The sequence below is a fragment of the Palaemon carinicauda genome, chromosome 12 (assembly GCF_036898095.1).
Source record: "Palaemon carinicauda isolate YSFRI2023 chromosome 12, ASM3689809v2, whole genome shotgun sequence".
NCBI classification, from domain to species: Eukaryota; Metazoa; Arthropoda; class Malacostraca; order Decapoda; family Palaemonidae; genus Palaemon; species Palaemon carinicauda.
In genome coordinates this window covers 136,157,001-136,184,693 of record NC_090736.1, presented here as the reverse complement: position 1 = coordinate 136,184,693, position 27,693 = coordinate 136,157,001, and the positions used below count along the sequence as shown (strand labels likewise).

Here is a 27,693-nt window from a genome sequence, read left to right as displayed (position 1 = left end):
GGATCGTGCTGCCGCGTAGGTGAAGAAGATCGCTGGCGGTAAGCGATGGCGAGCAGCATGTGTAGGTGAATGATCGCGTGATAGGGTGCGATGGTGATCAGCATCCGCAAGAGGGCGAGCGTTCAGGGTTGTGCGATGAGGAGCAGCATGCGTAAGCGGGCAATCGTGCAGGGTTGTGCGATGGCGAGCAGCATGCGCAGGTGAATGATCGCGTGAAAGGGTGCGATGGTGATCAGCATCTGCAGGAGGGCGATCGTTCAGGGTTGTGCGATGAGGAGCAGCATGCGTAAGCGGGCAATCGTTCAGGGTTGTGCGATGGCGAGCAGCATGCGCAGGTGAATGATCGCGTGAAAGGGTGCGATGGTGATCAGCATCTGCAGGAGGGCGATCGTTCAGGGTTGTGCGATGAGGAGCAGCATGCGTAAGCGGGCAATCGTTCAGGGTTGTGCGATGGCGAGCAGCATGCGCAGGTGAATGATCGCGTGAAAGGGTGCGATGGTGATCAGCATCCGCAAGAGGGCGATCGTTCAGGGTTGTGCGATGAGGTGCAGCATGCGTAAGCGGGCAATCGTTCAGGGTTGTGCGATGGCGATCAGCATCCGCAGTTGAGGGTCGCGCGATGGCGATCAGCATCCGCAGTTGAGGGTCGCGCGATGGCGATCAGCATCCGCAGTTGAGGGTCGCGCGATGGCGATCAGCATCCGCAGTTGAGGGTCGCGCGATGGCGATCAGCATCCGCAGTTGAGGGTCGCGCGATGGCGATCAGCATCTGCAGTTGAGGGTCGCGCGATGGCGATCAGCATCCGCAGTTGAGCTAGTAGCTGGCGAACCATGTTCCTTCAGAAGTGTTGGAGAACGTTGGCGTGCCAGCTGTAACACACGTGGGCGATCCGGAGATCGCTGGCGAGCTGATGATCGCTGACGAGCTGACGATCGCTGGCGAGCTGATGATCGCTGACGAGCTGATGATCGCTGACGAGCTGATGATCGCTGACGAGCAGAAGGCTACGCGTGGAAGCCTGCGCAAAGAAGAGTCCTTGACCCCGACCTGAACCGAAGTTCTAGATCGCGAGGGCGAACGTGGGCGCACAGGGCACGTAACAGGAACCGCAGGGAAGATCATCTTGAAAGCGCTGACGAACAGGAGAGCGCTGACGAACAGAAGGGCGCGCAGGGAAACCCTGACACGCAAGGGAAGAACCCCCGTGGGGGCAACCCTTTGCCCCGAAGGGATCGTTGTCCGCCGGGAGACTGATGTCCGTCGGAAGACCGCTGTCCGTCGGGAAGACCGTTGTCCGTCGGGAAGACCGTTGCCCGTCGGGAGACGAGATTAGACTGCTGTCCATCTGCACCAAGACGGAAGATCGAGAAAAAGAAGTTGTAGGCTGCAAACGGAGATTCAAAAAGGCGCCTCAAGCACCCTTATAGGGAGATGAGAGGCCCTTACGACGAGGCGGACGGAGGGCCTTACGGCGAGGGAGGCCAACAGCAACAGCAACAGAAGAAACCTCCGAAGAGGAGTCTCTATGAGTGTACTCTCTCGCGAACGACAGAGAAACACTTCGTGGAAGAGACTGGTCAGCCAGTGACCTAAAAGGGGCAATCCTCCGAAGAGGAGCCCCTGCAGTTGCCCAGCCCCTTGAGCGAAACTGCAGGTGCGACCGCTCAGCACCAAGAGCATAGTCGCACGAAAAAAAGGCAAGAGAAGAACCCCCCAAAAGAGGAAAAGCTCAAGCCTGGACAGGAAAAAAAAAAACTTCCCTCGGAAGGAAAGTTATCCGCCCAAGGAGGCAAGCCTCCTGACTGTTCTAAAATGAACTGGAGAGCTGTCCGTCGACACGGGAGTACTACCAGTAGAAGGAGACACGCCCCTGACGACAATACAAGGGGGGAGGCAGCAACAGCCGAATCCCCAGGACTCAACCAGACAGCTCACACCGTTGCTATATTACAGAAACGAACTAGATCGGTAACTGTAAAAAAATAAAACAAATAATATTAGTACACATTCATTCCCCCGGGAAGGCTCCGAAGAGGAATCCCGAGGAAAAGGAACAAGAATTACACAACAGGCACGTGCCCTCACAACCACTTACACTCGCGGAAGGAGAGCTGTAACTAAAACAGAATTATAACAATTATAATTATGTAACTATGTAATTATGTAATTTAAAAAAAAGAATGAACACTAAAGAAAAAAACGAAAACCCCGAAAGGAATCGTTCTACAAGCTGAAAAATTAACAACTACAATTAGATTCATAAACTAATTGAGACAAAATGTACGGCGTAGCAACCCCACCCACACGGGAAGGAAGCTACAAGGGCGTAGTAAAACATAGTAAAAGGGTGAACGACCTCAAGAGAGAGAGAGAGAGAAAGACCGAAGTCAAACTCGATCGCAACCCATAAAATTAGGCCGTGGTGGCCTAACTGCCGAGGCCTCCACGTAGATATCGTACACTACACACACACATCTGAAAAGGAAACTTACTTATTTCTATACTCAAATATATATACAAACATGAAAACATGTTTACATATATATTGAGTAAAAGAAAAGTAAGCGATTAAGTAAAGACAAAACAGACAATGGCTGCCAAGCGAGGACCAAGACAGAGACGTCTGTCACAGTCCGAGCCAAAAGTGAAAGTGAGTATTCACCTGTGTGTGAGGGGGAGGAGGGGTAGCTAGCTACCACTCCCCTTCCCCCCGCTAACTAGCGCGGGGGTAATACACCCTCGTTAAATTCTAATGGCTCGCCATTTCAGCTACGCTAAAAGTAATAACCCTTTGTAAATAGCGTGGTTTGTATTTCGGTTACGGAACAATTGCATTTTTTGCAAGGACGTACCGGTACGTCCATGGGGTGAAGGGATGAGTTTTGTGAAACGTACCATTACGTCCTTTGGGGGCAAAAGAGTTAAAATTTTTCAGTAAATGTGAAGACAGGCTAGCACTACTACTGCCAAAAGATGGCACTGAAATATTGCTATCGTAGGAAACCAAATCCTAAATTGAGTTCACTTGACAAGTAAGACGATCTCCCATCCAAAGTTCTAAATCATCACAAGAGGCTAATAGTTCCGATAAGTCATCTAAGAAACGCTTGACCGACTGAACCAAAACATTAGGTGGTTCACCAACTTAATCAGATTTCCTTCTCGTGGAAGGTCACTGGGAGTTGAGAGATTACATTGCAAGCTTGCTCGCCTATCACCACCTTTCTCCAAATTCTAAATCAAAACATTAGATTATTTTGATTTCCATTTGTTAGAAGCAGACTCAAACCAAGACACAGCATATTAAGCTAAACGAATTAACATTTGAACTATTATTCAATTGAAAACACAAAAAATACCGGACTCCCGATCAGTTTCATCCTCTGGCTCTGGTTCATGAGTTTCATTCGCTGTAATACTACACTGCTCTTGAGTTTCAGTAATTTCAAGTTATATACATTTGCACCTGGCTAACATTCGTAGTACAGTAGTACTACCAGCCCATGCACATTGGTACGATCATCACGAGAGCCGATGTAAGTCGAATTCGACTTGCTTCATTAATTAACCAGAGCTAAAAGCATGAACAGGGTCCTTCCTTTCTCCAACTTACCTTTATTTGATAATAAGAGACGAGGTGGGAGCATACTGGCATCTGGGGGAATGTACATATATGAAACATCCTGAACAAGAGAATTTCAGTAGGTCAATCAACACGTCCTTAAAGCTTATACCAGACGTCAGGAATTGTCGAGATGTGTCCGTAAGTACGACTGGGTCTCGAGACTGTGAGGAAGTCTTGGGCGTGCATCTGGGCTGAATACTCCCACTGCCTGAACTAAAAAATTCATGTTTGCCTTACACGATCAAATCGGACGAATGCCAAACCTGAAATATTTGAGATGGCTGTACAGTTTTATCAACAATAACAAAGGAAGGCGAAGCCCCATTACCAACCCTAGCAATAAATTTATCTTTAGACAATGAGAGCGCATAAAAACTAATTCATATTATAAAAGAATTCACATTCACCCCAACTGAAAAACTATTAATATCAGGTACTTTTAACTGTGATTAAAATTAAACAATGATGTATCAAAATTTTCCAGTAAATGTGAAGACAGGCTAGCACTACTACTGCCAAAAGATGGCACTGAAATATTGCCATCGTAGGAAACCAAATCCTAAATAGAGTTCATTTGACAAGTAAGACTGTCTCCCATTCAAAGTTCTAAATCATCACAAGAGGCTAATAGTTCCGATAAGTCATCTAAGAAACGCTTGACCGACTGAACAAAAACATTAGGTGGTTCACCAACTTAATCAGATTTCCTTCTACTGGAAGGTCATTGGGAATTGAACAACAACATTGCAAGCTTGCTCGCCTATCACCAACTTTCTCCAAGTTCTAAATCAAAACATTAAATAATTTTGATTTCCATTTATAAGAAGCACACTCAAACCAAGACACAGCATATTAAGCTAAACGAATTAACATTAGAACTGTTATTCAATTGAAAACACAAAAATTACCGGACTCCCGATCAGTTTCATCCTCTGGCTCTTGTTCATGAGTTTCATTCGCTGAAATACTAAACTGCTCTTGAGTTCCAGTAATTTTAAGTTATATACATTTGCACCTGGCTAACATTCGAAGTACAGTAGTACTACCAGCCCATGTACAATTTTAAGTTATATAAATTTGCACCTGGCTAACATTCGTAGTACTACCAGACCATGCACATTGGTATGATCATCATGAGAGCCAATGTGAGTCGAATTCGACTTACTACATCCATTAACCAGAACTGAAAGCATGAACAGGGTCCTTCCTCTCTCCAACTTACCTTTATTTGATAATAAGAGACGAGGTGGGAGCATACTGGCATCTGGGGGAATGTACATATATGAAACATCCTGAACAAGATAATTTCAGTAGGTCAATCAACACATCCTTCAAGTTTATACCAGACGTCAGGACTTGTCCGTAGGTCCGCCTGGGTCTCGAGATTGTCAGGGAAGTCTTGGACGAGCATCTGGTCGGAATTCCCCACTGCCTGAACTAAAAAATTCATGTTTGCCTTACACGATCACATCGGACGAATTCCAAACCTGAAATATATGAGATGGCTGTACAGTCTTGTCAATAACAACAAAGGGAGGCGAAGCCCCGTTACCAACCCTGGCAATAAATCTATCTTGAGACAATGAGAGAGCATATAAAGAAATTCATATTACAAAAGAATTCACATTTCCCCCAACTGAAAAACTATTAATATCAGGTACTTTTAACTGTGATTAAAATTAAACAATGAAGTATCAAAATCTTCCAGTAAATGTGAAGACAGGCTAGAACTGCTATTGCCAAAGTTGGCATCTAAATTTGCCATCATCAGAAACTACATCCAAAATTAAATCAATTTGACAAGTAAGATTATTTCCTCCAAGGAAAAGATCTGAAACATTACAAAAGATTATTGATCCTGACGAGTCATCTGAGGATTGCTCGACCGACCAAACCAAAACATTAAATGGTTCATCAATTTAATTAGATTAGTCTGACTTAATTGAAAGCTTAGCTTACATTTAACCTGTCTTTCTTCAGACTATTTAACATGAGCAGCAGCCATCGCATCCTCATCAACAAACAAGATTAGAGGGTAAAGAACAGAAACATAACTTCAGGTTAACCAACGGCAAAGAACAGCAACATCACTTTAGGTTTACCTATTAAGATACACAATGTGAGGATCCACCGAATACAACAGTAACTTGTTTACTTTACATTCAGAGCAATGGCGTGGTGAATGCTCAGCTGTAAACATACTTGATGGTGAAGCTAAGAAAAACCAAGGAAAAAAGGAAAAGGAAATAAGACAAGGATAGACAGAACGGTCTTCCACCCCCAAAAGAAAAATTCAATAAGGCTTCTTTCACAATATGCGTTTTTTTCGCATGATGTGGTTTCCGCACCGCAGGTATAGCAAAGAAAAAGCACCAATATTGCAATGGCCGCTCGTAAATGTTAACAGAAACACATTTGCTGATTTTTTGTGAGTGAAGAGGGAGCTTTGAGTTGGCAATATTCTAAAATACGAATAAGGCATATATGAATTTTAGTCTTGAATGTCTTTATAACTAGATTTATGCATCAATTATAAAATTTCCTAAATATCTTTGCAAAAGCTAGTTTACCACAACTGGCATACTAAGAATGTTAGTAAATGGATAAGTGAATACTGTACACACAGAAATTCATTCTTTTCTTTATCATCCACCCGCAAAATCCACTCTTAATCAAAAGCAAACTTCTTTCCAAGCTGATGTAACAGAACGACATCTGTATTCTTGTAAGACTTTTGTACAATATTACTCGTTTAATTTCTACTGAAATAAGTAATTCAATATCTATATCTTGTTCAAGTCTGTGTTTATTATTCACTTCCATGAGAAGCACTGCGTGGCCTTGCCTACTACTGCCCGTCGAACAAGAGACGGAAGAAAATCGCAGAATGAAGGCTCTTATTTAACATATGGCCAACTATCACTGTCAGCAGAGTGGATCGGCGCAAAGTCAGCGGGGGTACCGCTCATGCTAGGCGGGGCCGTTGCGACAAAAAATCCACTCGGCTCTAGTGTGAAAGGATTCATATAATCTATCGGTCAACTGACAAAGGAGGATCCGCACTGCTTACGGCAACGGATTAAGAACGCGTAGTGTGAAAGAGGCCAAACACCGAAGAAAACAAGAGATGCACACCACTTAAATCTGAGGCCTTTGTTTATAATTATTCGTGGGCTCAGGCTTAAATCACTGGTCTGGTCGTAACAACCTTTTTTGGCAGCTAGAGAGAGTTTTGGCGGCTAGATTGAAGAGAGGAAAGGTACAACGGCTGAGAGGAATTTCTTTCTTGATTATTACTATAATATCACCATTATATTACCTTCATAAAAGAAAAAATTATCATTATTGTTAATACTTTAAACTCCACCACTGACGCTTTGTATTTGTTTTGGTTTGGCATAGTTTGGTGATCTATGAACATTTTGTCTACAAATTTCATTATCAAAATCAAAGTTCAAATAAATAAATAAATCTAAATTTCTTAATTATATGCAATGGAAGAGGCAAAAAGAAGACTACAAAGACTTTTAAACTATGTGCAATTATAACAAACATCTGTTGTTCTAAGAACCAACATGCAAAATTTTCAAAGCCGTATGTTGGTGATCCCTAAACTAGTATCAATCCCTGACATGCGGAGAAGGTTGGATTCATAATTAACCCTTTAACCCCCAGGCTATTTGGAAATTTCCAACCCTTAACCCCCAGGGGGTTATTTTTTTTTAAATTGCTCTAACAGCCTTAATATTTGTCATAGAGAGGTCAGGTTGGTCTCATTCTCTTGGAAAATGCCTGAATTTTCTTAAAAAATTATCAAAAATATGAAAAAACAAATTTTTATAGCATTTTTTGCAAGGACGTACCGGTACGTCCATGGGGGTAAGGGGATGAGTTTTGTGAAACGTACCGGTACGTCCATGGGGGTAAGGGGATGAGTTTTGTGAAACGTACCAGTACGTCCTTCGGGGGTAAAAGGGTTAAATTCCTATAAAACTCACAAAACATATATGCCAATAGGAGAAGCGATAAGAGCAGAAGGTATTACAAAGACTCATTATAAACTGTGGCACTGTAGGTGTTCAGTGGCTACTTTCCACTTGGTAAGGGTAAAAGGGACTCTCTGGCTATGGTAAGCACCACTTCTAGAAGGACACTCCAAAATTAAACCATTACTCTCTCGTCTTGAGTAGCACCATAACTTCTGTGCCATGGTCTTCCAGTGTCTTAGGTTAGAGTTCTCTTGCTTGAGGGTACACTCAGACACACTTCTAACTTTGATTTCCTTTTCTCACTGGGATATTTGCCTTGTTGGTGCCCTTCGGCTTATAACATCCTGCTTTTCAAACTAGGGTTGTAGCTTAACTAGCAATAACAATAATAATAATAACGATGTAGCATTGCAGTAAACATAAGATTCAGAGTAAATACAGCGGTATGCGATTAGGTATAATTTGAAGACAAAGTCCTTAATTTTTCTATATCAAGATGAAGGAAGCTGAAATGAGAGAGCAGGAAATGATTTCACTGGGAGCTATTCTACGCAATGCATAAGATCTGGTGTTATCACCAGCAGCAAAAGAGAAAGTTGTGTAAAAGTTGCAAGGCAGAACAGCCGAATCCAAAATTTAATTACGAAATCTCATTACAACTAGTGTACTCAAGCCGTCAAAATTGACGCTCAAATATTCAGATAGATATGCACACTCCCACATATTCAACCCTCCCCCACCCCCTCCTTCTTTCCTAGATACTGTACAACACGCTGGTTTAGCAATTTGTGGGAATGTGTGGTTTCAGAGTGTACTTCTCAGGGTACCCCTTCTCACCAGGGTACGACTACTCTCTCTTCCCCCCTGAACATGATAGGAAACAAATATATATACATAAACTGTATATACACACTTGCTTTATATTATATAGGGGAGATGGCGCGTAGCTGCACACTTAGGTATGGCCTCAAGAGGGTATACCGGAGAGGAACAGCGATGGTAGGACGATCAGGAACCGGGATGTACCCTTTGGAAAGGCGAACATCCACCGATGGAGATCGCGAACGATCTACAGACGAGTCCAGGACCGAAGTCCGAGGGCTAGCTGCAGCGTCGTCTGGAGAAGGTCCAGTAACAGGCCTGAAGACGATAGAAGAGGAGGCTCCTCTTTGGGCGAAGGCTGCATTGCTAAAGAACCAAAGAGGTGTCTCTTCGCCAGAGGTGACGGCGTATGTGCAAGAAGAAGGGATGACGCCCCTGAGGGCCAGTGGATCAGCAACCCGACCTTCAGAAGTAGCAATCCTCCGAAAAGGAGTCTCTATGAGTGGCCCCTCTCGCAAACGAGAAAGGTGATCACTTCGCAAGAGAGACTCAGCAAGGGGGGAGCTTAGTTTAGGTGAAGACAGCAACAGCAGTCGGAGTCGATGGAGTGATGAAGAAGATGCAGGGAAGTTCTCCCTCGGAAGGGAGAAACAACCCCACACATGGGCAGGAAAACTCCCCCTCGGAAGGGAAAGTAGTCCAACCCCTGGAGCTGAATCTCCTGATAGCACTCTAAGATGATCTGCTAAGAGCGCTGTCTGAAGAAGCGTAGCCAGACCTAGTTCCTCGAAGATGAAGTGCTGATCAGGTGCTACCATGGGCGTACTTCTAAGGAGAAGGGACGACGTCCCTGATGACGCTCTCCGAGGGCTGGCAGTGACAGCAGATTTCCCAGACATGAATGGAGCAGCTCTGCTTCGTCGGCTCTCTCAGTCAAACTAAGAACAACTGCATCGCTAACTGAGGAAAAATAAAATAAATTATGTAACAAAAAACTCCCTTGGGAGGAGCACCTCGTCCACGATAGGAAAGGAGACCACCGAAGGAACAAACATAAAATAAGAACTGCACTCTCCCTTCCCGGGTCGCCATCGACGGGAGAAGGGGAGGGGAGAGTAACTGTAATAAAACGAGAATTACTATAATTCAAATCAGCTAAAAATATTCACTAATATGAAGAACCACTGATCCCCCGAAGGGAAGTGTTCCCCGGGGAGAAGCTGAAAAGTCAAATTACAAACAATTATAATTTCACTTAGATAATCAAGAAAAACAATAGGAAGCGCAACCTAACCCACGAATGGGAAAGGTGCTCCCTGTTAGTACAGTATACTGTCGGAAGCCCACGAAAGGTGAACGGCCTTGATAAGAGAAAGATCGAAGTCAATCTCTGAAAGGCCACACTACCTTCCCTCAGTAATCCATATGTTCCCTGCGGAAGACGCAAAGGCGAAGACAACAAATGAACGAGGAGGGTCCAAATGTTGACGATTCCCTTACGGCGGCGGCCAAGTCAACAGTAGGTTATCTGCTGACGGGAAGACAGATGGCCACAGGGGGAAAAGTAGGAAGGGAAGGTTCCCCGGCATTGCACAAGTGTCTTGAAAACCTGCCGTAAACGCTACTGTATTACACGCACAGTACAAACACTGAAAAGGAAACTTACAACATATCTATATATATATATATATATAAACATTAAAGAGTTTTTTTTTCATATATACATATATTGACCGCGGAGGTAGCAGCAATAGGGGATTCAGCATTATGAAGCTTCATCTGTGGTGGAATTGTGGGAGGTTGGGCTGTGACACCCTAGCAGTACCAGCTGAACTCGGCTGAGTCCCTGGTTAGGCTGGAAGAACGTAGAGAGTAGTCCCCTTTTTGTTTTGTTTCTTTGTTGATGCCGGCTACCCCCCAAAATTGGGGGAAGTGCCTTGGTATATGGATGGATGGACATATAAGAAAAATGTAAGTTAAAAGACAAATATTAATGGCTGTCCAAAATAGGCGAGGAGGAAGAGCGGTAACAACTGGTCTCCATCCGAACCAAAAGTGAAGTGAGCTAAATCACCGGTGTGAGTGGGAGCAGTAGCAAGCTACCCCTACTAACTAGCGGTATGGATAGTTAACCGCAAAATTTGAATGGCTCGTCATTTCAGCTTCGCCGAAGGTAATACCCCTAAATAAATAGGCAGACATAGTCTTTTTATAGTTTATTTATGACATATTTGTTTTTGATGTTGTTGATAGTTTATTATATGACATGTCTGTTTTGACGTTGTTTCTTATTTTAGAATGATTTATTGTTAATTTGTTCTCTTCATTTATTTATTTCCTTATTTCCTTTCCTCACTGAGCTATTTTTCCCTGTTGGAGCCCCTGGGCTTATAGCATCTTGCTTTTCCAACTAGGGTTGTAGCTTGGATAGTAATAATAATAATAATAATAATAATAATAGGCTTGTATTCCAATTATGCAACAAACCCCTGTTACATCAACTGGAACTACCGGTAATAGGAAAGAGTATTTGCCATTTTGTAGACTACGGTACCAAGTACTGTATTTCCGTCATCTTGATAACACGATCATTTCTTTATCATTACCGGGGTAGAGTTTTACCAGCCCAATGAGTCAAACCCGACTCCTACAGAGCTGGCTTGAATAAATTTCTTTGGTAATTGTTTACACCACGCTCTCCATTTACTCCAAAATAATGCAATCCTGTAGTTCTCACCTTCTTGCACAGTAATTAGGTGGTTATTTAAATTCTGGTTAAGCAATAATTAGCAAGATATGACGAGGAAGGGGGAAGAGGTTATAAAAAGAAAATAGCTCAGTTTCCTCACTAAACGACGTTACTGACATGTCAACATAGTCAACCGAACAGAATTCGTGATGCCAGCGCACATAAACATTAGTTTGTGATGTCAGCGTACATTTGATATACTGTATATTCAAAATATACTTAATTAAAAATGGAATAATTACTCAAAAGTGTCGATAAAATACGTAATTTACAAATAGTGACACTTTAGAGTAATCACTCAATTTTTTATAAGTATAAATATACAGTATATCAAATGTACGCTGGCATCATGAACTTCTGTTTATGTACGCTGGCATCACGAATTCTGTTCGGTTGACTATGTTGACATGTCAGTTCCAAGTCGTTTAATGAGGAAACCGAGCTATTTCGTTTTTATAACCCCTTCCCCAATCCTCAACATATCTTGCTAATTATTGCTTTCCCAGAATTTAAATAACCACCTAATTACTGTGCAAGACGATGAGAATTGCAGGATTGCATTATTTTGGAGTAAATGGAGAAAGTGGTGTTGTAAACCATTATCATTTCTTTACCCTTACAGGAGTAGAGTTTTACAAGCCCAATGCATAAAACCTGACTCCTAAAGAGATGGGTTGGATGAATTTCAAAGATAAAATATACATAATAACCCTTTTACCCCCAAAGGACGTACTGGTACGTTTCACAAAACCCATCCCTTTACCCCCATGGACGTACCGGTACGACCTTGCAAAAAAATGCTTTACAAATTATTTTTTTCATATTTTTGATAATTTTTTGAGAAAATTCAGGCATTTTCCAAGAAAATGAAACCAACCTGACCTCTATATGACAAAAATTAAGGCTGTTAGAGCAATTTAAAAAAAATATACTGCAAAATGTGCTGGGAAAAAAATAACCCCCTAGGGGTTAAGTTGGAAATTTCAAAATAGCCTGGGGGTATAAGGGTTAAATCTGATAAAAAAAATTGAGGTTTAAATCTTAAACCTATGATTACTACAAATTTTAATTTACTCTATTAACCCTGTGTGTTGTGTTCATTCTAAATCTGAATATTAATTAGCACATTTACTCTCACCTGAAACAACAGACTAAATATACCAACATCCTGGCGATAAAAGGCAGTTCAACCAATACGCAAAATTTCACCTCGGCCGTGCAAACTGACCGGAAAACATTGATTTCATAAATTCAAACAAAATTAAAATAAGGTTAAGGTAATGTTTTTGATGGAGCCTTTGCAGTTAGTTGGGCCAGACCAATTGTAGAATTTTAAGTTGTGACCGAAAAACAACATTTTAATTCAGAAACAAACAAGAGAACACCACCTACCCTAAGGTTCCCCATCTAGCCTAACCTATGAGCCTTATACTTACCTACTAAGGGGGCTGCGACCCCTAAGTGACAGTCCTGGTGAGTTAACACAAAATTCAAAAGTGTCCATAAAATACGCAATTTACAAATAGTGACACTTTCGAGTAATCACTCAATTTTCTATTAAGTATATTTTGAATATACAGTATATCAAATGTACGCTGGCATCACAAACTTCTGTTTATGTACGCTGGCATCACAAACTTCTGTTTATGTACACTGGCATCACAAACTTCTGTTTATGTACACTGGCATCACAAACTTCTGTTTATGTACACTGGCATCACAAACTTCTGTTTATGTACGCTGACATCACGAACTTCTGTTCGGTTGACTATGTTGACATGTCAGTTCCAAGTCGTTTAGTGAGGAAACCGAACTATTTCCTTTTCATAACCCCTTCCCCCTTCAACATATCTTGCTAATTATTGCTTTCCCAGAATTTAAATAACCACCTAATTACTGTGCAGGAAGATGAGAACTGCAGGATTGCATTATTTTGGAGTAAATAAAGTGGTGTTGTAAACAATTATCATTTCTTTACCCTTACAGGAGTAGAGTTTTACAAGTCCATTGCATAAAACCAGACTCCTACAGGGATGGGTTGGATAAATTTCAAAGATAAAATATACATAATAACCCTTTCACCCCCAAAGGACGTACACTACTGGTACGTTTCACAAAACCCATCCCTTTACCCCCATGGACGTCCTTTTTTCATATTTTTGATAATTTTTTGAGAAAATTCAGGCATTTTCCAAGAAAATGAAACCAACCTGACCTCTCTATGACAAAAATTAAGGCTGTTAGAGCAATTTAAAAAAAATATACTGCAAAATGTGCTGGGAAAAAAAATAACCCCCTAGGGGTTAAGGGTTGGAAATTTCAAAATAGCCTGGGGGTAAAAGGGTTAAATCTGATAAAAAAAAATTGAGGTTTAAATCTTAAACCCATGATTACTACAAATTTTAATTTAATCTATTAAACCTATGTTTTGTGTTCATTCTAAATCTGAATATTAATTAGCACATTTACTCTCACCTGAAACAACATAGACTAAACACACCAACATCCTGGCGATAAAAGGCAGTTCGGAGCCTTTGTAGGGTGACAGCCAGATCTGTTTTCATTCATAGAAAATGGGAATATTATAAAGTGGGGTGGACCGTGGTCGTCATTCTAAAATCGAGTTCGTAGAAAACTGGAATATTCCGAACTGTGGCCGTCATTCTAAAATCGAGTTCGTAGAAAACTGGAATATTCTGAACTGTGGCCGTCGTTCTAAAAACGATTTTGGCGGGAGAAGCTAACTTAAAAAACCCACCTAACCTATGCTAAAAGCCGTATCCTTACCCAGGGGGGCTTCGTCCCCCTGGACCCCCCCCCCTTACCTACTACGGGAGCGAGAAGATTCGTGGCTGGAGTAAGAACTCAAGCCACAAATTTTCAGGTAATTTAGGGTTTTCTGCAAAAAACATAAAAGTGTGCGTTTAAGCACATATTTAAGATCCGTAGACCATTTCCAAACGTTTTTATTCTATACAAGATAACAGTCGGAGCGATAATAAGCAAATTAGGACGCTTGGCCGTGGCGCTACAAACTACCCGGCAGTTCAACCAATATGCAAAATTTCACTTCGGCTGTGCAAACTGACCAGAAAACATTGATTTCATAAATTCTAACAAAATTAAAATAAGGTTAAAGTAATGTTTTGGATGGAGCCTTTGTAGTTAGTTGGGCCAGACCATTTACTCTCACCTGAAACAACATAGCCTTAATACACAAAAATCCTGGCGATAAAAGGTTCAACCAATACGACAAATTTCACCTCGGCCGTGCAAACTGACCGGAAAACATTGATTTCATAAATTCTAACAAAATTGAAATAAGGTTAAGGTAATGTTTTGGATGGAGCCTTTGTAGTTAGTTGGGCCAGACCATTTACTCTCACCTGAAACAACATAGCCTAAATATACAAAAATCCTGGCGATAAAAGGCAGTTCAACCAATACGCCAAATTTCACCTTGGCTGTGCAAACTGACCGGAAAACTTTGATTTCATAAATTCTAACAAAATTAAAATAAGGTTAAGGTAATGTTTTGGATGGAGCCTTTGTAGTTAGTTGGGCCAGACCATTTACTCTCACCTGAAACAACATAGCCTAAATATACAAAAATCCTGGCGATAAAAGGCAGTTCAACCAATACGCCAAATTTCACCTTGGCTGTGCAAATTGACCGGAAAACATTGATTTCATAAATTCTAACAAAATTAAAATAAGGTTAGGTAAGGTAATGTTTTTGATGGAGCCTTTGTAGTTAGTTGGGCCAGACCAAGTGTAGAATTTCAAGTTGTGACCGAAAAACATTTTAATTCGGAAACAAACACGAGAACACCACCTAGCCTAAGGTTCCCCATCTAGCCTAACCTATGAGCCTTATACTTACCTACAAAGGGGGCTGCGACCCCCAAGTGAGTCTCCTGGTGAGTTAACACAAAATTCAAATTAGTTTCAAGCCGTATTTCAGACCAAGTTAACATTCTATTCTAAATAAAATCGATTTATCCTGACATTTTAAAAATAGCATGCGTTACTGTGCTACATAAGTCTGGTGATAAATCGGATGTCAATAACTATAGACCAATAAGTTGCCTTCCCTTATTGAATAAAATTTTTGAAAAATTATTGTACAATCGACTCTACTCTTTCTTTACTAGATGTAATATCTTTTCTTCCTGTCAGTATGGCTTTCTGCGTGGCGTTAGTACAAGTGATGCTGTAAATGACCTTCTTGAAAATATCTACAATGCGATGAATAAAAATGAATACCTTGGTGCGGTCTTTTTAGATTTGAGTAAAGCCTTTGACACAGTGTCTCATGATGTGCTGCTTAAAAAGCTCGAACATTATGGAATACGTGGAAATGCATTACTCTTACTAAAATCCTACTTAACGAGTCGTAAACAATTTGTGACCCTCGATGGCCATCTCTCAGAGGTTATGGATGTCAAAATAGGTGTTCCCCAGGGATCAGTCCTAGGACCGTTATTTTTCCTCGCCTGTATCAATGATCTACCTCGATCAGTAGGTAGGTTAAGCTCCATACTCTTTGCCGATGACACTACGCTTCACTTTAGACATAAAAATATCTACTCCCTCTGTGATACACTAACCAATGATTTAACTCATGTAAAAAACTGGCTACTAGCAAATAAGTTAACCTTAAATGAAAGAAAGACATACTTCATAATCTTTTCTCTACGAAGAGTTCCTGATAACATAAGGGTTTCTATAGGAAATCTCACACTGGATCAGAAGTCCAGTGGTAAATTTTTAGGGATAATTCTTGATAATAAACTAACTTTCTGTGAGCATGTAAATATGACAGTTAATAAAATTGCCAAAGTAATGGGTATCATATATAGATTAAAAGAGTATTTCCCCTTATATATTATAAAACAATTGTATCACTCGTTAGTATCTCCTCACCTAAATTACTGCAATACGGCGTGGGGGAGTAGTAGTAGAAATGTCTTGCAACCATTAATTGTAATTCAAAAAAGACTGGTAAGAATCATAAGCTCCAGTGATTACTTAGCTCATACATCGCCACTTTTCCGGTCTCTCTCGATATTGAAGCTGGAAGACAATTATAAGCTCTCCTTAATGAATATGATGTTCCAAACACTTATTTTGAACAAATTTCCAGATTTAAGACGAAAAATAATTCAGGAACAATCAGTTCATCCATATGGAACAAGAAATTCAAACTTAACTCTCCCTTTCATACGTATTAATAGATGCGAGCAATCGTATCTATACCAAGGTATTAAACTTTGGAATACTCTGCCCGCTTATCTAAAGGCACTGCTTAGCGTTCGGTCTTTTAAGAAATCATATACAAATCTCCTGTTATCTGGGTATTAAGCTTTATTAATAAATATTTATACTTGCCTACCTAACCACAACGCAAGTATGTTTCATTGTTTAGAATATTTTTTTATTTGTAAAACTAGTTCTTTTACTGAGTTTTTTGCTTAATATCTACAATTTTTTCAATGTATATACCATTAGCTTTCATATACCATCTTTCCTTATCATATAAATATGCATTTCCATTTGTTTTTAGGCTAAGATTCTCATTTATATGTATCTATTTGTATACATATGATTATGTATATGTATGCGTACATTTTGTATATCTATATCCATATTTACTTTATTTTTTATTTTTACTTAATTGATGATATTATTTTGTTGTATTATTGCCCGAAGAGCTCTGCTCCACATGGGCTTGGACTGAGTCTTTTTTTCTTTTTGTAAATCTTTGAATGTAAATATTTTTTGTCCAATAAACATTATTATTATTCATTATTATTGAACTCCACTCATCAGCTGATCACTCCCAAACAAAGCAACATTACAGCTTTTATGTTAAAAAGCTTCGCTTTTCCTTACATAACCGAGCTGCTAAAATACTCATTAACACTTTAAGATGTCATTTTGAATTCATTAACTTATAATAATCTATAACTATAAAAATATTACCATATTTACCGTAGATTGTGATTTTCTAGGTGACGATGGCACGATGTCGGTCTCGGTGTTGCCCGGGGAGTGGGTATTGTTGTTTTTTCCCACTCCCTGTGTTTTCTCCCCACTCCCCGGGTAACACCAACATTTGACAATTGTTCAATATTATTTTCTCTAAAGTGTATGTATATTTACTTGTCTTTTTTTATTTAAAATGGAGGAAATATATTCATAATTCAGGAAAAAAACACGTAAATATGCATGTCGGTCTCAGAATCTCTCGGTGTTGCCCGGGGAGTGGGGGAGAACATGTGTACATTTTTTTCCCACTCCCCGGGTAACACCAACATTTTGACAATTGTTCAATATTATTTTCTCTAAATTGTACGTATATTTACTTGTCTTTTTTTATTTAAAATGGAGGAAATATATTCATAATTCAGGAAAAAACACGTAAATATGCATACAATTTAGAGAAAATAATATTGAACTATTGTCAAATGTCGGTGTTTACCCGGGGAGTGGGAAGAACGTGTGTACGATTGACAGTTCAATATTATATTCTCTAAATTGTATGCATATTTACGTGTTTTTTTTATTTATAATGGAGGAAATATATTTATAATTCAGGAAAAAACACGTAAATTATAATGAATTCTTATTTAAATTAGATATTTAATAGCAACGGTTTAGTTCTTAAATTCAAATAGGCCTTACATTGAACAAACTCGGCAACTATGTTTTAATAATGATGATATTACACGAATATTAAAGAAATAGAGATTCAAAGTCAGATAAAATGGAAATAAAATAATCTGAGAGAGAGAGAGAGAGAGAGAGAGAGAGAGAGAGAGAGTAACTAGCGAAGTCAGATTAGATGAGAGATTATATATATATATATATATATATATAAGCAGTTACGAAACTCCAAATAATAGTTCCGAAACTCCCTGAAAATGGTTACGAAACTCGAAAAATAAACATTAATCAGTTCTTCATTTCTCTCTCTCTCTCTCTCTCTCTCTCTCTCTCTCTCTCCTCTCTCTCTCTCTCTCTCTCTCTCTGCTTTCCGTAGAATTTCCTGAAGACCTTGAAGAACAGACGGAATCCAGAATTCAATCATGATCTCTTCACATTTAGAATGAAATGATTTCTCAACTTGCTAGAAACTCCGCAGGATTCTCTGAAGACTTGGAAGACCAAACGGAATCATGGAGTCAATGAAGATTTATTCCCATTTAAAATTACTGTAAATGATTTCTCGACTGCATTCTATAAGTGATTTCTCGACTACATGCTAGAGATTCTGCAGAATTCTCTGAAGACTTTGAAGCCCAGACGGAATCATTTAAGATCTCTTCACATTTGAAATTAAATGATTTCCCGACTGATTGCTGGAGATTCTGCGGAATTCTCCGGAGACTTTGAAGCCCCGAAGGAATCCAGGAGTCAGCTAAGGTCTTCAAGTCCGACTCCACCGGAGACAAATGAAGATTTTTCCCACAAGTTTATTTTTTCTAAAAATAGACCTCCGGACTACCAAGCAACCAAGTTTCTTTAATATGGAAGTTTATACGATGAACTGCATTACTTTGATCCAACCGGAAACTATGAGTTATATTTTGCATTACAAAGATGCAATTGTGGGAGTGAGTAACATTCTCTTTACTGCTAACCCTTGGCTTTTCCCTGTTCACCTTCTTCCTCTATTCTTTGTTGACCCTAATTATTTCCCCATGAACCCCTGCCCTTCTCCTGTTAATCCTACTTATATCCCTATTAATCCTATATATTTCCCCATGAACCCCTGCCCTTCTCCTGTTAATCCTACTTATATCCCTATTAATCCTATATTTTTCCCCACGAACCCTAACCCTTCCCCTGTTGACTCTACTTTTTTCCCCACGAACCCTAACCCTTCCTCTGTTCACTCTACTTTTTTCCCCACGAACCCTAACCCTTCCCCTGTTCACTCTACTTTTTTCCCCACGAACCCTAACCCTTCCTCTGTTCACTCTACTTTTTTCCCCACGAACCCTAACCCTTCCCTTGTTCACTCTACTTTTTTTCCCCACGAACCCTAACCCTTCCTCTGTTCACTCTACTTTTTTCCCCACGAACCCTAACCCTTCCTCTGTTCACTCTACTTTTTTCCCCACGAACCCTAACCCTTCCTCTGTTCACTCTACTTTTTCCCCCATGAACCCTAACCCTTCCTCTGTTCACTCTACTTATTTCCCCACTAACCCTAACCCTTCCCCTGTTGACTCTACTTATTTCCCCACTAACCCCAACCCTTCCCCTGTACACTCTACTTATTTCCCCACTAACCCTAACCCTTCCCCTGTTGACCCTACTTATTTCCCCATTAAGCCTATATATTTCCCCATGAACCCCTCTCCTCTTGACCCTCATCTCAATCCTCTTCCCGTACTTGAGGCTCGCTATTTACAGCTTGAGTCTCTCTCTATTGACCCAAATCTCTCTCCTAATGCCAATGCAACACACAATGAGAATCGTGATGCCAAGATAGAGAGGAATTCCAAGGAGAAGATTAAAAGGGAAAAGCGTGACTCGGTCAGAAGACAGGTAGCATTTTCTACGGGGCAACACAAGGTATTAGAACATACAAAACCCGCTTTCCAGGGAGTCTGGGAGGAGTATAGCGTTAAAAGGATATTGTATGAATTAAAAATGAGGATAATTGACCAACTAAACGCACAGATAAGAGCCTTAGGCTCTACGACAGTAGACAAAGCCCTGAAGGGTCATCTAGGAGTTCATGCCAATAACCTGAAAAGGGCTCTTGAGATAGAGGATATGGAAGAAAGATTAAGATTCGTGGCAAAATGCAATTGTCAGAAAGATCCGAATTTCAAATATAGCCTTTTGAGACCGGGAGTGATAAGAGGTAAGTTACACGTCCAAAACAAATCAGAAAGAAATGAGCCCTTAGATAAAATCCCTTTATGGGGTACCAAACTTCCACAGCCAGCACAAAGACATTCACCCCCCCTTATAGGATTCAGTTCTGAGGAGGATGTAAAAGAGCATACACATCAACCTTTTGTACAATGGGATTTGAAGAAAGAAAAAAGTGAAGAACTGAATTCTTGTGATTGGCGGAAGAACAAGCCGTTCGTGGATGGAACCAAGCCAGAATTATCGAAAGTAAAAGGATTTGAGGAAATGAACAAAGAAATCATGGATTTGCGACGAAAAAACGAAAATCTTAAGGAACAGTTGGAGAAGAAAATGACCAAAGTATCTCAATTAGATATAATGGAGCGAGAATATAAAGTTCTGAAGGAAAATTGCGACAAATTGACAGAGGAGAACAGACATTTGCAACGAGAAATTGCAGACCTTAAGGAACAGTGTCCGAATAATTTGGCCAATGTATCTAAAATAGAATCAAGGTTTCGAGAAGGTGAAATTCTCAGGAAAAATAATGAAAGATTGGCAGAGGAGAATCGGCGGTTGCAACAAGAAGTCGCAGACCTTAAGGAGTCAGTGTTGCAAGATGAAATTCTCAGGAAAAATAATGAAAGATTGGCAGAGGAGAATCGGCGGTTGCAACAAGAAGTCTCTGAATACAGGAGAGAAGAAGAAATGAAAGAATCGACACGAGACATTATTTTAAGAATAAATGAAGAATTGGTAAGAAAGAATAAAAGCCTAGAGGACTGCATGAAAGGCAGAAATGAATTGGAAGGGGAGAATTGGCATCTGCGCCAAAATGTCGCAGAACTTGAGCGACAGGTGAAGGCGGAAAATCAAGAGAACCATTCTACACGAGATTTAATTTTGAAAGAAAATAAAGATTTATGACAAAAGGATGAAGGTTCAGAACGAACTGGGAAACCTTATGACGGGATGATGCAGGTTTTGGATACACAAGTTCAAAAGGTTGATGAGGAAAATAGGGCCTTACACCTAGCCGTAGCGGAACTTCAAGATTATTATAGAAGAATCGAATATAAGGTAGATTCAATTTTGAGAGAACGTGAAAATCTGAGAGCACACATTGGTAGACTTACACAAGTTGAAAATGGAGATTTCCAAGGAAATAGACATCTACAGATAGTTGTCGCAAAGCTGGAGGAAACCGTAAGGTACCTACTGAATGAAAATGAAAAAATAAATCATAAATTAGGGTTTCTTATGAGAGAGAATGATGATAGGAAAAGAGAAATGGGAAGAAATCACAAATTAAGAACTCCTGCCAAAAGGGAAACAATACTTCCAAGAAAGGAGAAACATACAAAAACAAATATCCTGCATAATCGTGAAGATGAGTTACAGAGACAACTCGATGATATTCTGGGTCAAATGCATGATATACAAAGAGGAGGAGCAACCAACGCAGGATGTAATTGCTGCCATCCATTTGCGGGCCACCGAAACTGATAGACACTCTAGAAAAAAACGTGTTTTGAAAGAGTTTACTATGGCAGTTGATCATTGCACCTTTCCCTCCCAATCTCAGAGAAACAGGATTTAAGAACTGTTCTTTATGAATATTGACTTAGAGCGTTTAAATATGCAACTCCCAGACTATACAAAAAAACCAGATGTTAAGGCTTTCAAGATGAAACTGAAAGCTTTATTGTTATCTTAAGTGCTTCGATCACGTGGATTTGACAATAAACGAGCAATATGCAGTGTGAAATATTGAATGCTTTCGAACGAAAATGATTATTTGACAGTGAAGGTCTTACAGAGAGTAGGGTTTCCCTGCTGTATAGGACCAGACTTGTTGTAGGAAGAAGACAGATGAAAGCAGAGGAGTAGCAGCAGAAGCAGGATGTGGATATTCTACGAGATGGACTAAGCAGTGAGAAGAAGTCTGACTTGCTGTAGTATGCTTTGTTCCTTGATGAAGATTCACCTGTACTGTTTCTTTGTCAGGTGGACAAAAGCAGAAAAAACAAGTCGGACTCCTTTTAGTAAGTAGAGCAAAGAAGAAAGCAGCAGCAAAAGAAACAGCAGAAGGAAAACCAGATGGATATTCTACAAGATGGACTGAGCAGTGAGAAGAAGTCTGAATTGGTCTAGTATGCTTTGTTCCTTGATGAAGATTCACTTGTACTGTTTCTTTGTCAGGTGGACAAATGCAGAAAAAAACAAGTCAGACTTCTTTTAGTAAGAAGAGCAAAGAAGAAAGCAGCAGGAGCAGAAACAGCAGCAGAAGGAAAAGCAGATAATTCTACAAGATGGACTAAGCAGTGAGAAGAAGTCTGACTTGCTCTAGTATGCTTTGTTCCTTGATGAAGATTCACTTGTACTGTTTCTTTGTCAGGTGGACAAATGCAGAAAGAAACAAGTCGGACTTCTTTTAGTAAGAAGAGCAAAGAAGAAAGCAGCAGGAGCAGAAACAGCAGCAGAAGGAAAAGCAGATAATTCTACAAGATGGACTAAGCAGTGAGAAGAAGTCTGACTTGCTCTAGTATGCTTTGTTCCTTGATGAAGATTCACTTGTACTGTTTCTTTGTCAGGTGGACAAATGTAGAAAAAAAAAACAAGTCGTACTTCTTTTAGTAAGAAGAGCAAAGAAAAAAGCAGCAGGAGCAGAAACAGCAGCAGAAGGAAAAGCAGATGGATATTCTACAAGATGGACTGAACAGTGAGAAGAGTTATGACTTGCTCTAGTATGCTTTGTTCCTTGATGAAGATTCACTTGTACTGTTTCTTTGCAGGTGGACAAATGCAAAAAAAAAAAAAAAGTCAGACTTCTTTTAGTAAGAAAAGCAAAGAAGAAAGCAGCAGGAGCAGAAACAACAGCAGAAGGAAAAGCAGATAATTCTACAAGATGGACTAAGCAGTGAGAAGAAGTCTGACTTGCTCTAGTATGCTTTGTTCCTTGATGAAGATTCACTTGTACTGTTTCTTTGTCAGGTGGACAAATGCAGAAAAAAACAAGTCAGACTTCTTTTAGTAAGAAGAGCAAAGAAGAAAGCAGCAGGAGCAGAAACAGCAGCAGAAGGAAAAGCAGATAATTCTACAAGATGGACTAAGCAGTGAGAAGAAGTCTGACTTGCGCTAGTATGCTTTGTTCCTTGATGAAGATTCACTTGTACTGTTTCTTTGTCAGGTGGACAAATGCAGAAAAAAACAAGTCGTACTTCTTTTAGTAAGAAGAGCAAAGAAGAAAGCAGCAGGAGCAGAAACAGCAGCAGAAGGAAAAGCAGATAATTCTACAAGATGGACTAAGCAGTGAGAAGAAGTCAGACTTGCTGTAGTATGCTTTGTTCCTTGATGAAGATTCACCTGTACTGTTTCTTTGTCAGGTGGACAAATACAGAAAAAAACAAGTCAGACTTCTTTTAGTAAGAAGAGCAAAGAAGAAAGCAGCAGGAGCAGAAACAGCAGCAGAAGGAAAAGCAGATAATTCTACAAGATGGACTAAGCAGTGAGAAGAAGTCTGACTTGCTCTAGTATGCTTTGTTCCTTGATGAAGATTCACTTGTACTGTTTCTTTGTCAGGTGGACAAATGCAGAAAAAAACAAGTCGGACTTCTTTTAGTAAGAAGAGCAAAGAAGAAAGCAGCAGGAGCAGAAACAGCAGCAGAAGGAAAAGCAGATAATTCTACAAGATGGACTAAGCAGTGAGAAGAAGTCTGACTTGCTCTAGTATGCTTTGTTCCTTGATGAAGATTCACTTGTACTGTTTCTTTGTCAGGTGGACAAATGCAGAAAGAAACAAGTCGGACTTCTTTTAGTAAGAAGAGCAAAGAAGAAAGCAGCAGGAGCAGAAACAGCAGCAGAAGGAAAAGCAGATAATTCTACAAGATGGACTAAGCAGTGAGAAGAAGTCTGACTTGCTCTAGTATGCTTTGTTCCTTGATGAAGATTCACTTGTACTGTTTCTTTGTCAGGTGGACAAATGTAGAAAAAAAAAACAAGTCGTACTTCTTTTAGTAAGAAGAGCAAAGAAAAAAGCAGCAGGAGCAGAAACAGCAGCAGAAGGAAAAGCAGATGGATATTCTACAAGATGGACTGAACAGTGAGAAGAGTTATGACTTGCTCTAGTATGCTTTGTTCCTTGATGAAGATTCACTTGTACTGTTTCTTTGCAGGTGGACAAATGCAAAAAAAAAAAAAAAGTCAGACTTCTTTTAGTAAGAAAAGCAAAGAAGAAAGCAGCAGGAGCAGAAACAACAGCAGAAGGAAAAGCAGATAATTCTACAAGATGGACTAAGCAGTGAGAAGAAGTCTGACTTGCTCTAGTATGCTTTGTTCCTTGATGAAGATTCACTTGTACTGTTTCTTTGTCAGGTGGACAAATGCAGAAAAAAACAAGTCAGACTTCTTTTAGTAAGAAGAGCAAAGAAGAAAGCAGCAGGAGCAGAAACAGCAGCAGAAGGAAAAGCAGATAATTCTACAAGATGGACTAAGCAGTGAGAAGAAGTCTGACTTGCGCTAGTATGCTTTGTTCCTTGATGAAGATTCACTTGTACTGTTTCTTTGTCAGGTGGACAAATGCAGAAAAAAACAAGTCGTACTTCTTTTAGTAAGAAGAGCAAAGAAGAAAGCAGCAGGAGCAGAAACAGCAGCAGAAGGAAAAGCAGATAATTCTACAAGATGGACTAAGCAGTGAGAAGAAGTCAGACTTGCTGTAGTATGCTTTGTTCCTTGATGAAGATTCACCTGTACTGTTTCTTTGTCAGGTGGACAAATACAGAAAAAAACAAGTCAGACTTCTTTTAGTAAGAAGAGCAAAGAAGAAAGCAGCAGGAGCAGAAACAGCAGCAGAAGGAAAAGCAGATAATTCTACAAGATGGACTAAGCAGTGAGAAGAAGTCTGACTTGCTCTAGTATGCTTTGTTCCTTGATGAAGATTCACTTGTACTGTTTCTTTATCAGGTTGACAAATGCAGAAAAAAAAACAAGTCAGACTTCTTTTAGTAAGAAGAGCAAAGAAGAAAGCAGCAGGAGCAGAAACAGCAGCAGAAGGAAAAGCAGATAATTCTACAAGATGGACTAAGCAGTGAGAAGAAGTCTGACTTGCTCTAGTATGCTTTGTTCCTTGATGAAGATTCACTTGTACTGTTTCTTTGTCAGGTGGCCAAATGCAGAAAAAAACAAGTCAGACTTCTTTTAGTAAGAAGAGCAAAGAAGAAAGCAGCAGGAGGAGAAACAGCAGCAGAAGGAAAACCAGATGGATATTCTACAAGATGGACTAAGCAGTGAGAAGAAGTCAGACTTACTCTAGTATGCTTTGTTCCTTGATGAATAATCACCTGTACTGTTTCTTTATCAGGTGGACAAATGCAGAAAAAACAAGTCAGACTTCTTTTAGTAAGTAGAGCAAAGAAGAAAGCAGCAGGAGCAGAAACAGCAGCAGAAGGAAAAGCAGATAATTCTACAAGATGGACTAAGCAGTGAGAAGAAGTCTGACTTGCTCTAGTATGCTTTGTTCCTTGATGAAGATTCACCTGTACTGTTTCTTTGTCAGGTGGACAAATGCAGAAGAAAAAAAAAAACAAGTCAGACTTCTTTTAGTAAGAAGAGCAAAGAAGAAAGCAGCAGGAGCAGAAACAGCAGCAGAAGGAAAAGCAGACAATTCTACAAGATGGACTAAGCAGTGAGAAGAAGTCTGACTTGCTCTAGTATGCTTTGTTCCTTGATGAAGATTCACTTGTACTGTTTCTTTGTCAGGTGGACAAATGCAGAAAGAAAACAAGTCGTACTTCTTTTAGTAAGAAGAGCAAAGAAGAAAGCAGCAGGAGCAGAAACAGCAGCAGAAGGAAAAGCAGATAATTCTACAAGATGGACTAAGCAGTGAGAAGAAGTCTGACTTGGTCTACTGTGCTTTGTTCCTTGATGAAGATTCACTTGTACTGTTTCTTTGTCAGGTGGACAAATGCAGTAAAAACAAGTCTGACTTATTCTAGTATGCTATGACATCCCCATCAGCCGTAGGAGGATAAAAGAAGCAGAACCAAGAGCAGCAGTAGCAGTACCAGTGATCTATTCTAGGTACCTAAGGGATCTCCTTAAATGGACTTATCTATAGCAGGTGTTTCGAAATTCCTTGTTAGAGTAAACGGGAATTGAAATGCTTTGGGACGTGGCCTTGATATTGGAAAAAGCATAATTTAAAAAACTGAGATCCATATATTAGAGAAATCGATCTGGATAAGGCAATCCTGATAATAATGAATTGGGGAAACAAAGTTAAAATGCTCAAAATAGAATAAATCATGGGAAAAATACATAGATGATGTTTGTGAACTATGCAAAGAAAAATGAAATAATGCAGAACATTTATTTGCATCCCAAAATGAATAAAGTTAAAGGAACAGGATACAATATAAACCTAAATAAGCTGGGCCATGAATCTGAAAGAAGAACTTAAAGTACCATAATTATGGCTAAAACTGACAAAATATATCCCAGCTGATTTCAAGGTACATTAGGATAAGCTTAAAACTAAAGATCTTTACTTAGATTTGCTTACTTTACAGGAAAATATCTCAATTGGATTACTGAATATAAGTTTAGAGGCTTTGTTCCTGTCAAACTTATTTTGCAAAGTGAGCAATTAGGAATCAGGAACCATGACTTTGACCAGAGTATTAGATGTGTAGGTGCAAAGAGCTTTGCTCTGCAGAAAGTTCACTGTCTTTAGTTACCTCTTACGAAGAGAGTACAACTTGTGTACTCCCATAGCAGCTCTTCTAGGAGAAGGACATTCCGGAAAATCAAACCATTGTTCTTTGTCTTGGACAGTACCTTAGCCTCTGTACCATGGTCTTTCACTGTCTTGGGGGTAGAGTTCTCTTGCTTGAGGGTACACTCAGTCACACTATTTTATCTTATTTCTCTTCATCAAGTTTTATTAAAATCTTTTATAGTTTAGATATGAAATATTTATTCTCATGCTGTTACTGTTCTTAAACTATTTCATTTTAATTTTCAATTACTTTTCGTGTAGTTTCCTTATATCCTCTCCTCACTGGGGTATTTTTCCTGTTGGAGCCCTTGGGCTTATAGCATTCTGCTTTTTTAGATAGGGTTGTAGCTTGGCAAGTAATAATGTTAATGATAATAAGATATTGGGCAATATATCTGTTTTTAATGCTAAATTCTTTAATTCTATGCTACTGCTTCAAAATTTTCTGAATTCTGTGCTATTGCATCTAAATTTTCTTAGTTCTTTATAGATAAATAAATGCTCTGTCGTATCATATGCTTCACTGCACAACCCACAAAGCATATAATTTTCTTTTCCATTTCTATAATTTTCTTTTAGTTTTATTATAAGCAATTTTGTCTTTATAACTATGACTTCTTCCTAAAAGTGTTAAGCTCACGTATCTCTTCTAACATTACCATTCATAAACCTTAACTTGATCATTTCTAAAGGAAGATAAAAGAATTTTAACAGTCATATGAAGAGGAAAATAAGAAAATAATAGGAAATGTCTTATCTAAGGAGGAAATATATAAAAAGTAAAGAATAACTGCTCACTCCGCAAAATAAGTTTGCGGCCACTCAAGAAGAAGAAGAACCGCACAAGTGCAAAGCTCC

General features: G+C 39.6%; 1 protein-coding gene and 1 long non-coding RNA gene across 2 annotated transcripts in view; one reads left to right on the top strand and one right to left on the bottom strand.

The window, feature by feature from the left end:
* LOC137650656 (uncharacterized) overlaps positions 1-17,259 on the bottom strand; it is a 42,725-nt gene extending 25,466 nt beyond the window's left edge. The window contains exons 1-3 of the long non-coding RNA XR_011046026.1: positions 17,181-17,259; positions 4,849-5,113; positions 3,615-3,889 (exon numbers count right to left, since the gene is read on the bottom strand). This is a non-coding gene — a long non-coding RNA (uncharacterized lncRNA). The remainder of the gene's footprint in view (positions 1-3,614; positions 3,890-4,848; positions 5,114-17,180) is intronic.
* A 2,285-nt stretch (positions 17,260-19,544) lies between these two features.
* LOC137651070 (uncharacterized protein PF3D7_1120000-like) lies at positions 19,545-20,987 on the top strand. The gene has a single exon (XM_068384207.1). It carries the CDS (start codon positions 19,545-19,547, stop codon positions 20,985-20,987), a length of 1,443 nt encoding a protein of 480 aa, XP_068240308.1.
* Positions 20,988-27,693: the final 6,706 nt, after the last annotated feature.

What these genes read in the sequence shown, in the direction of transcription:
- LOC137651070 (XM_068384207.1), top strand. Translation starts at nt 19,545, where the DNA reads ATGAACCCCTCTCCTCTTGACCCTCATCTCAATCCTCTTCCCGTACTT.